Source organism: Salvia hispanica, chromosome 4, assembly GCF_023119035.1.
Source record: "Salvia hispanica cultivar TCC Black 2014 chromosome 4, UniMelb_Shisp_WGS_1.0, whole genome shotgun sequence".
NCBI lineage: Eukaryota > Viridiplantae > Streptophyta > Magnoliopsida > Lamiales > Lamiaceae > Salvia > Salvia hispanica.
The window spans coordinates 35,715,932-35,727,433 of record NC_062968.1 but is presented as its reverse complement, the minus strand read 5'-3'; the positions used below and the strand labels follow the sequence as shown (position 1 = coordinate 35,727,433).

The 11,502-nt window shown below is 31.3% G+C and overlaps 1 protein-coding gene across 1 annotated transcript; it reads left to right on the top strand.

Moving 5' to 3' along the window:
• The first annotated feature begins 258 nt into the window (after positions 1-258).
• LOC125224493 (glycosyltransferase BC10-like) lies at positions 259-5,587 on the top strand. Its single transcript, XM_048127898.1, has 11 exons — positions 259-422; positions 780-1,271; positions 1,763-1,861; positions 2,410-2,510; positions 2,618-2,689; positions 3,103-3,193; positions 3,531-3,611; positions 4,603-4,665; positions 4,764-4,886; positions 5,037-5,075; positions 5,151-5,587. Exons 2-11 carry the CDS (start codon positions 891-893, stop codon positions 5,286-5,288), a joined length of 1,188 nt encoding a protein of 395 aa, XP_047983855.1. The 5' UTR covers positions 259-422; positions 780-890; the 3' UTR covers positions 5,289-5,587.
• The last annotated feature ends 5,915 nt before the right edge of the window (positions 5,588-11,502 follow it).

Below are 11,502 nucleotides of genomic sequence, written 5' to 3'. Positions count from 1 at the left end.
GGCATGCTATTTTGGTCCACGAATTTTGGGTCAAATATATGGAGTGATAATAAGTAAGTGCAGTCACAATCACATGCGTGCCTCTCACTCTCGTCGCCGGTCCAAATGTTTGTTATTCTAATATTCTTCAATGGAGAACGTCGTTTACCCTTCTCTCTCTCTCTCTCAAATTCTCAATGCAGAAGTGAATACTTGAACAAACACACACACAAGAGCTTGGAATTTCCTCCGGTCACCTACCTATGCATCAATTGTGTCTATTCAACCTAATTATATTGTAGCCTGGGGCGTCAACCTATCTCGTTTGCTCAAATACTAGCTCGATGTGTCCTAGATCTCACATATACAAACAATATATCATTGTGTTCATTTTAAATTTGAATTCTATGCATATCTCCCCTCCTCTTCTTCTTCTTCTTCAGGTAAATTGCTTATTTAATTTTTGTTTTTGCAACTGCATGAGTCGTGTTATTTTTAAGTGTTTTCTCGATAGTTGCTCTCTATCCATAGGTCGTGGATTCAGATTCGGTCTTGCATTTTGGATTTCGCGTGGCCGAATAAATTTGCTTTCTTAATGATATAGATATCTTCAGTTCGTTGTGATTCCATTTCATGTTTTGCAACATGATTATCCTATTTTCAATCTTCAATACTATGCCAAATCACCATTTCGATCGTAACATTGACGCGCTTTATCCTTATAATTTGAATTAGTGACCCTTCTGCACTTGAACTTAGGTTATGCGCTTCTTCTCTTAATATACAGACTCTTGTTTCAGGGTCCGCTATAGGCGGTTTTGTAATGTTACTTTGTGCATTTCGTATCTGAGGCGAGCTGTGGAACAAGATCGAGTATTTTTTAGAATTGATATACGATGCATCATTTCTAGATGAAATCAACTCAGGGCTGGCCTATGGGCACAAAAGATTCACCTATGTTGCTTATGGCTCGCCATCGCAGCCATTCAAAGAAGCCAACATGGATCATTGTATTGGTCTCATTGGTCAGCTTGTTCTTGATTTTTTCATATGTTTATCCTCGGAATTTCGCAGCATGCTATGTGTTCTCATATGATGGCTGCGAGGCATGGGAAAATTGGAATCCTCCCGCACTTACCAAAGAACTAACTGATGATGAAGTTGCTTCTCGAGTTGTAATTAAACATATCCTTAGTAGGCCTCCCATTATATCCCTCAATCCCAAAATTGCCTTCTTATTTTTGACACCTGGTGCTTTACCGTTTGAAAAGTTGTGGGACAAATTTTTCCAGGTAATTCAACATCTATTTACTGATCACACACCAATTAAAATTACTATTATTTCAATAAATTATTTGTTTTCTAAAGAGATTGAAATTGTCTTTTCATGGACTTAGAGTCTTTCTGTGTAGTTTCTGATTTCTCTGTTTTAAAAGGATGTTGTTTAAAAAAAATTCCATTTGATTTCAAGTATATATAATTGTGAATGAATAACAAGTTTAGTATATATGATCATAAGCACTGAAAGGAGAGGCCCATATGTGAACCAACTCTAAAGGTATGATAAAGGAATCTAAAGTATCACCAACTAGCTCATCACCTATATGTGAACCAACTCTTCCAGCCAAAAGAGTATGTTGTGGTGAACGGTGTCAATGAAGACTCCTTTTTATATAAATTTTAGTTAGTAGTATAAACTTAGTACTTAAAATTATATGACATTCTTTTTTATGTTTTTCAATTGGGCAACATCTTTTTCTCAAAAATTCCTGTTTTATGGCAGGGTAATGAAGGAAGATTTTCTGTGTACGTTCATGCATCCAAGGATAGACCCGTTCATTTTAGCCGTTATTTTATCAATCGGGAAATTCGTAGTGACACGGTCTGTTCTCAATTTCTTTACCCATCTTGGTCAGTATAATTTCACAGTTGATAAAAATAATGTTATTACTTGTGTACTATTGTAATTCAAACTGCTGTATTTTTTTGAGCTTCCCGTGCTTCTTAAAAACGTATACATATCACTATATCTGAATATCATTATATCTATGTATTATTTGTGAGTGGTAACATTGCACAATTAAGAGTATTATTGTTTCCTAGGATTTTGGTCTAAGTATGCACTGAACACTATCTAGCATGTCCAACATAACCATTATGTATACTGCGTTTTACTTTATGTTGATTGCATTCTTTTTTTTACCAATTTTTTTTTTCAGTAAGACATGATAGATTAAATTCTTCTTTTGCTTAAACAGTCGGCACGATTTTACTTAAAGTACAGCCAAGATTTTTCCCCATATTGTTTGTAGCAGTGCCTAATTCTTATGTGTTATAGTTGGTTTCTCCAGGTCGAAATTGGAAACCCTTCTACCACTGGTGGACTAAAATTTCCATTAGATTTGATTCGTGTTAATTTCATAATCTCAGGTAGAGTGGGGGAAAATTTCAATGGTTGATGCTGAAAGACGGCTTCTAGCCAATGCTCTCAAAGATTCAGACAACCAACATTTCGTACTGCTTTCTGATAGGTAGCTGTAAAATAAATATTATTTCTGACAAGTTTCTTCACCTTTTCTCTATTATGTGATCTCGTGGAATGGCTCAAATACTAATCAGGCATTTTTAATTAGTGCAGCTGCATACCACTTCGTAGTTTTGATTTTGTGTATGACTATCTCATGCAGACAAATGTTAGCTTTGTAGATTGGTAAGTCTGACTTTTTCATTTCATCCTTTTCCTTTGCTTATTTTGAGCCATGTATTACCATTAGTTCAAGTTTATGTAATACTAGGCCGCAAGCTTTTTGTATCTAGGTTGGATAAACTGAAACAAAAATTAGTTAAATTGACTACTTTGCTTTTTAAGATTTGCATCATATTGAGCATAACATCCAAAACTAAGTCATGTACAAAAATATATTCCACTTAGGCGATGGAAAACCACTACAGTATCCCCATTCCAAGTATTATCATAAAATAAATGAAGACTGTCAAATTTCACTATTAATTCCCCATGGGATATCAATGAATAGTTGAATACTAGTAATCAAAGCCCTTTAAGTAAATTTGACTTTAGCTTGTGAATACAAATCAGAAGTAAATACGGTACTATATCTGCAGCTTTGAGGATCCTGGTCCTCATGGAAGTGGCCGGTATATCAACTATATGTTACCTGAAGTAGAGAAGAAAGACTTTCGCAAAGGATCCCAGGTGTGTTTCATCATGTGATTATTTGGGAAAAAGTACTGATTTGAAATTATTCTCAAATATTAAAGGTTTGGTAAATAGTAGCTGTCCGCTCTACCCCTAATAACTAATAAGTATTCAGATTTTATACTGTTCAAGTATATATAATGTTTGTCTTTGAAATTCATCTGGGCATTTAACAATGTACATTGGACCTTCAAGGCTCTGTATGTTGTATGATGATTTTTAACATTTCTCTTTCAGCTACTGTGACAAGAGGCATTTTCAATAAAATCATTACCTCTTCACCTTTTTTAGTCATTATAATTCAAGCCATAACATGTTGTATATCAACATGCAGTGGTTCACAATGAAGCGGCAACATGCTATTGTAATCATGGCTGACAGTCTCTATTTCAGAAAATTCAGGGAGCACTGCAAGGTCATTAAAGTTTATTTTATGAATAATGCTTCAATCCACCTGAACAAGATGAACTAAACTTATGTGCTATGTCTGTTGCTAGAAATGCCTCTTCCTTAAATTGTTTATTTTTATCCATCTAAAAGGTAGGAATACAGGTTTAATTACCAGAAATATAGTAATTAGCACATTTAATATTGCCTCAATGTGTGGATGCTATATATGCATGTGTATGCATAGGAATGAAGATGAGTTAAGAGCCTAGAGGACAAGAAATATGCTCGATATGTGTACTATAGTCTTTATTTCATTTGTCACGTTCTACTTTGGATTATGCCATTATACCTTTTTTCCTATGGTTATATTGTACTCCTAGTACATAATATTGGCAATTACTTTAACATAGTAGATGATTGTTATTACTGAATTCTTACTGATTCAAAGTTTTATAATTGACGCATGATCTTATGTTAATACATAAAGACTACATTTTATACGGAGTACTATATAGTGATGTGAATATGGTGATGGTTATTATGTAAAATAGGAGTAGTTCATTTCTTTGCTGAATTGTGAAATAAACTTAATGAACTTCCAATAGACCACAAAATAAACCCAGAATCCAGATTATCTGCATAGGTGTTTAGTTGATCTCAGCAGCTTGTCAGCTTTCCTATTCCAATCACTTACTGATATATGTCTTATTACTATAGGAATAGTGAACATCAGAATGTAAGCAAGCCCTTGTTTCGTGCTTCATTGATAATTATGCCTCCTTGTGTGCGTGCGGGAGGGTGTACATACAGTGTATAAATGTTGTATTGCATGTTTTACTTTAGAGGCTTCAGGATATAATTTACCACTTGGCACGTGCTATTTAGGGATTCAGTTTTCTTGCTAGCTAGAAATTACGCCTCTTTATTCATTTTTTTGTGGCATATTGATCAATATGAAATCCCACTTCACATTGTACCGAAGTGATAGTGCTAAATCCTTACTTTTGATTGAACAGCCAGGCATGGAAGGAGGACGCAACTGCTACTCAGATGAACACTATTTGCCAACATTCTTCCATGTGAGATTGTCGTGTTTTTCTTCTTTCGGTTGGTTAGGAACTTATGATGCACTATTCAATCCCTTCTCTTTGTGTATAATTCTAGTTTGCATTTTCAGATGCTTGATCCAGGTGGAATAGCCAATTGGTCAGTAACACATGTTGATTGGTCAGAAATGAAGTGGCACCCAAAGTCATACAAATCACGGGATGTTACCATGGAGCTTTTGAGAAATATCACAGTATGACTATGTTCATCCAAAGCTACATGATTTATATTGATATAGTAACTTTTATATGTATTCTGCTTGGAAATATTTCTTGGATAAGATATTGTTGTAAACTAGTTGCTTGAAATTATCTAGATACTAAACTTCTCAACTTTTTTGCAGTCTATTTCAGAAAGTTTGCACGTAACAAGTGACAAAACGGTTAGTTTAATGCATGTGTATTATTTTGTTGAGCTTAAATAATAAAAACTATGTTACTTTTCCTTGTGAACTCAGAGACAAGTCAAGCTTACACAGTGCTTATGGAATGGAGTCGAACGCCCGTGTTTTCTATTTGCAAGGAAGTTCTTACCTGAAACACTGAATAGGCTGCTACGTCTTTTCCCCAGTTATACATCTGTTGAGGCGGATTGACGGCCAATGATATGGATTCTTTGGTCGATTAAAGCCATTGCAATTGACCCATTCATCTCCAGTTATAGTCTAGCTTCTGTTGTTAAGTGGTTCCATGTCAAGTGCTAGTGGAGATACAGAAGGTGAAGAAATGGCCAACCTCGTTATGATAATTTTATTCGAGATATTTATCCCTATTTTTCTCATATTCAAATTTTGTTTTCCTTCTAAAATTGACATTCCGAAATGGGGATGCTACATAGTAGCATAGTTGAGATGTAAGAAACTTTCTAATTGTTACTATATACAAGCTACTTTAAATGTCCATAAAGTAAGTCGAATAATTCAAGCATCGTTTTAAAGAGTTTTTGAGCTTAATAGTCAGGCAATTGAAGTTGCTACAATAATCGCCAGAGCATTATTTATTGTTGTTTATAATAGTAGTAGTAGTAACAATTAACAAACTGACATCTAACATAGAAACAAGAGAACTCTCAAATATAATGGGTGAATTCCAAGAATAGACCAATATTTGGGGATTTGGGTGATATGAAATTCTCTTATACTATTTCGAGGTGTTATGTTCAACATCAAATTTGGTGGTCCAAAATGTGATGCTACAAAATCTTGGTTGACGAAGTAGTTATGGGATGTTTATTTTGGGGATTGAGATGTTGGTGTTGGGGAATGTGAAACTTGATCACATCCTAATTACTACTTCCGTTTCATAAAAATAAGGATAATGCTATGTGGCCATAATGTGGCTGGCCACAAAGGACGTAATAGTAACTACACCTATTAAAATAATAATAGTAATCAGTGTAGTTATTAGTGTTGTAGTGTTTTTACATAATAAACATTGCCTATTAAAATCTGTTGGAGTACTTCTTTTTAGTATGCTATTTAGTTTCAATCCGATTTATAGCTTTAAAAATGAATCTAACAAGAAAATCAATAACCCTCTCCTCTACTCTTTCCCTTCACCAGAAAAATCAACAAAGAGAAATGCTTTTTTTTTCTTTCTATTTACTATACATATCAGGAATGCTTTTTATTTATTTATTTTCTATTTTTTTCAATTTATCAGTTGCAATCAAAGAGAATTTGTTCACTACACCATAATACTCCATATCTTATAAAATGACAAGAACAGTAATGTTGATAATAATAACTTGATAACATTTATATTGTACCACACATTATCGTTAAAAATTAGTAATAGCTTCTAAAATATCATATAATAATATTTAAATTTTATCAATTATTTTATAATTGTGTATTTCAATAATATCTCATGGATTGGTATCATAATTATTTATTTGTGTATTATGATATACTCGTGTGTGTACTAATTAGAGAACTATATACATTGTTGTATTATGGCATCACTATGTTTGCTACTCCTTCCGTCTCCGAAAATTATGAAATCTTTTCTTTTAAGTTTGTCCTTAAAAAGTATTAACATTCTAATTTCGGAAAATATTCTCTTTAATGAGGTGAGACTCATTCTAAACTAATAATATTTTAAAAACTTTTTCTTTCTCTCTACTTTTACTAATTATGCATTAAAACTCGGGTCGAACCAAATGTTAATACTTCATCCGTACCACCATTAAGTGACTTGTATTAGTATATGATTAAAATTTCAACTATCAAATGAATTTTAAGAATTATTTTGCAATTCAAATTAATTCATGTCTTAATTATTCAATGGAACCTAATGTCAAATAAAATTACTGAAGATTATTATCAAATAAAATTACTAAAGATTATTCAATGGAACCTAATTATTTAAATTTTCAATTATTTTGAATTTAAATTAATTTAGATCTCAATTATTCAATTGAACTTAAGATTAAATAAATTACCAATTGAACCATGATCAGCCGAATTTTTTAATAACAATTGAAATTTCCAATTCAACATTCAATTGTTCAAATACATATGGATTTAGTATTAATTGAAACTACTAAGGTATTTAATTAAATCTAAAATTTATTTAAAATTTTCGACTACCAAAAATGGTAAAAATAAAAATAAAATGTGACAAATTTTATGGGACAGACATAAATGAGAAAATGTAAATGTGACAAAATTTGAGAGACGGAAGTATGATAATTTGTTATGATATAAAAAGATATAATTGATATGCTATATATCTTACGTGAACATCATCTTTAAAAGTATTCTATACTATACTATACTATACTAATTTTTAGACAAAACACACCTAGAGGTTCTTATACTAATATATTTGTGTTATTAGGTTCTTCTACAAATTTTTGGTTCATTATATCTTTGTACAAATGTATTTTGTTTAGTTGGGTCTTAGAATTAAAATAGTTGCACATTTCAATCCATCTTAAATTCAATTAAAAATTTAATTGATATTAGAGTCACTTTCCAAATTAAGGTTTTCAATTGAATATTTTAGTTGATATTCGTCGGAGTTGAAATTTAATTAATTTTTTATTCACCAAAATTATACTTCATCAAATACTAGACTATAACACTATTGTTGCCGTAAATTATTATTGATTTGCAATTTCAAATCATTATGTTTTATAATTTTTTCTTCGCAAATTATCTAAGTATTATTAAATTCAGTTTAAGTTAAATAAATGAAACTACATTTAATAATGAAGTCTTCTTATCATGGAAAATTCATAAAATAGTTTTAAAATAAATTGTACTGCATATTAATATTATAGTTTCAATTTGAATAGATTTTTTTATTATAGACTACATAAAAGTGTCGCAACTAATTTAGGATATCAAATGATTTAATTCACGTTCATTGTTAATCATATACTATTTCACTTAAACGTAATATACTACTATTAGTTTTGTTTTTTTTTTTTTTTGTAATTTTTAATATTGAAAAGCAATTCTTTGTAAAAATATGTATTACTCGTAAATCTAAATATTTTATATTATTATGGTTAAATGTATGTTGTAATAAAATATTAAGAATTAGTATAATAACAAAATTAGTGAATAGGTAAATTAAATTCGTATAGAAAATTATGTGAAGATTAAATATTTTTTGTTGCATTATTTTGAATTACTAAGAAAAAATAAAGACTCTTTCCACATTGAAAACAATGTATTTTATTTTCAGAAGTATGGATATGGATACATATAATTATATTTTACATAAAATAATTAGTTAAGGGTACAATAGTCTTAAAAAAAGAACTTACACTTCCAAGGCGAGCTGGTCTCATTAAATGAGTATTAATTATACAATTCTTATTAATATTTTAATATTATAGCTGGCTATAATATGGTCCTTTAGCACTACTCTAAAAATAAATGCACTTTCCTTTTTTTTCTTCTCATAAAAGTATCTCATTTCTATTTATATAAAGTTATCACAAACTTATTACCCATATACTATATCAATTTATTTACAACTTCTATCATTATAGGGTCCATCATAAAACACTAATGATACTGTAGGCAGTGGCGGATCCAGGTGGGGTCGGGCGGGGTCGGCCGCCCCCACCACCGGCCACGGAGTGCCACCGGGAAGCTACTTTCTTCCGCCTCCGACCCTACGGCATCCGTGACTCCGCCTCCACCTCACACAGTGTGAGATGACGAGGAGACTGGGTATAGAGAAAGGAAGGATGTGTGAGGCAGTCGGTCGCGAGAATGGGAGGCTGTTGCGAGAACGAAGGAGTTGGAGGGGAAGAGTCCTTGCGTGTTTTGTTTTTGAAGAGAGAGAAATAATAATGGAGATCTCATTATTGTTTTCTTTTCCCTATAATTACTCGTGAAGTAAACTAAATACAATTTGACTAAATTTAAAAGATTAAATATCTCAAATTGTTATCTAATTGTAAAATGGGCTTTGAATTTTTTTATATGATATCAACTTATCTAAATTAAACATATACTTATAAAGTAAATATTTCTTAATTTCTTTTAATTTAAATTTTATAATTTAAATTTTAAATCTTAATATACATATTCAGTTTTTTTAATATTTAAAAATTTGGGATATTATAGAAAAATTACCATCCCATTATAAGTGAAGCGCAAAAATAACTCGCAACCTCTCTTTTTTACTTTATTCTCTCTTCTATTGTTTCTCTTTACTTTTTTTCAATCCTACCATAAGCAACTCATATTCTTTTTTAGTACGTCCCAACTAAGGTATGTTATTTTTTTTGTCAAGACACGATTGTTCTCTCTTACTTTATTATCTATTTCCACTTTTATATTTATCTCACCTCACTTTATTCTTTCTCCACATAAACATCTTTTTCTTAAATTTTGTATTCAAAAGAAACGTCTCCCTTGTAACGGGATGACGAAAGTGGGGAGAGTTGTTTTAAGATACCTCGCATGATTTATTTAAATTAAAATATATGTTTATAAAAAAGTAATTATTTTAAATCATGTTCGACCCTACGATATTTAGTTTCTGGATCCGCCATTGACTGTAGATCACACTATCTACTAAAACTATCATTTTCCTTATCTCTTACTTCACCAATTATATATTGACTTTTGTGCCGTTCCAAATGTCCTTATTTTTTTGGGACGGATGAGGGAGCGGTTACGATATTTATAGCAGAGTGGGATGTTGTTTTCACTTTTAAAGGGCGACAAGATTGCAGTTGGAAAACGAATATCCTTTCACTATGCACTTGTTTACCACTTTTTTGTTTGAGAAAAATATATGCTCTACGATGTTTGAGTGAAAAATTATATTTTTCCTTAATGGAAGAATTAAATACCCTCTTAGGAATAAGATGAACAAACAAGAACGTAAAAATCGCTTTGAAGAAAAACCATAATGTATAATCTCATAATGATATAACACTTTCAAATAATTTTGATTTTTTTTATAATATATAAACAAATTATTTTGATTTTTTTTTATAAATAAATAAATAGAGGCCGCGTGTCATGACAAAATAATAAGGCATTAGAAACCGGAAAGGAAGGGGCACTGAATGTTTTTTTAGTTGACAAGATAAACAAAAATAGATTGACACTGACACTACATCAAATTGAACGATGTTAGGCAGAAATCCGACTCTTGCAATTGTATCATAATCAATTACTACTTATTTATTAATAATATCTTGGTCTTTATCTCCAAGTTAATGTGTCAATTTGCACAAGTTGTTGCATACTTTCTAATAACACCTCTGTCTTGATAAAACTGTAGTTAATTATATAAATACAAGGAATTAGTCGTGGTCAATTTAAAACTAAACTACCTTGTAACTTGCAATTTGTAATCTTAAATGACTTTTTGCATTGAACACATTGAGAGCAATAGAAGTATAATTTAAGCTCACATGGCTCTCCTAGAGTGTTAATATAATTATGGGCATGATGTGGGTATACAAATTAAATAGTAGTGGCAAAGCTTCAAACGGTCAAAATGGATTGTAAAAAAAAAAATTAGTTTTTTTGGGTGCTCAATTGGTCGAGTTTAGATAATCAGGTACACAAATGTATAACCAAGTTGGATATTAGGAGAAGTGGACAATTAATTTTCAAGTGTGGGTACTTGATTTTTTCGGGTCAGGTTTACACGGAAATCCCATTTCCCCACCCCTATGTGTGAGTAGGCATAAGATGATCAGTTAATTATTTTCTATATCAAATATAAAAGTTTAATTTATAAATAAATAGAACTATAGGGGAGTGTTAGGGTGTCACCACCTCTTAAAATAACATCATACCACCATTCCTAGCCAATCATTTGTACGTGTGGACGAATAATAAGCTGTCACGAGGCAAAAAAAATTCTGAAAAAGACGGCCAACAATATTTTGTACACTATACATCAATTTTTCTTGGCCAGCAATATCCAACACGCTATACAGCAATTTATAGATTATTGTGTAGCGTTTATAATATTGGTGTATAAGTGGTGTCATTGTGTCACTTTAAAGGGATTGTCATTTTAACACAAACCTAGAACTATATATTTAAAGAACTATTTCTACATTTTTTCAAAATTATTGGAAGACCCACTCAGTCAACGCAACGCCTACACTCCATCAGATTGTGGAAGGAGAAATAATTCATATAATATAATTTGTGAAAGGAAAATTGTGCATGAAAATAATAAAACAGCTGGAAAAAAAATATGTGTGGGGCTTGCAAACGTAGATATTACTTGACAAAATATGGACGTAATTCGAAGATTATTATTCTTATTATTGGATGGAAGCCATCAAAAAAGAAAAATAGAAAAAATTGAGGA

Bases quoted from the DNA above. Each gene is read 5' to 3' on its own strand.
- LOC125224493 (XM_048127898.1), top strand. From the start codon at position 891: ATGAAATCAACTCAGGGCTGGCCTATGGGCACAAAAGATTCACCTATG. The intron at 1,862-2,409 runs GTCTGTTCTCAA...TCATAATCTCAG, and splicing joins GGGAAATTCGTAGTGACACG to GTAGAGTGGGGGAAAATTTC. The intron at 5,076-5,150 runs GTTAGTTTAATG...TTGTGAACTCAG, and splicing joins ACGTAACAAGTGACAAAACG to AGACAAGTCAAGCTTACACA.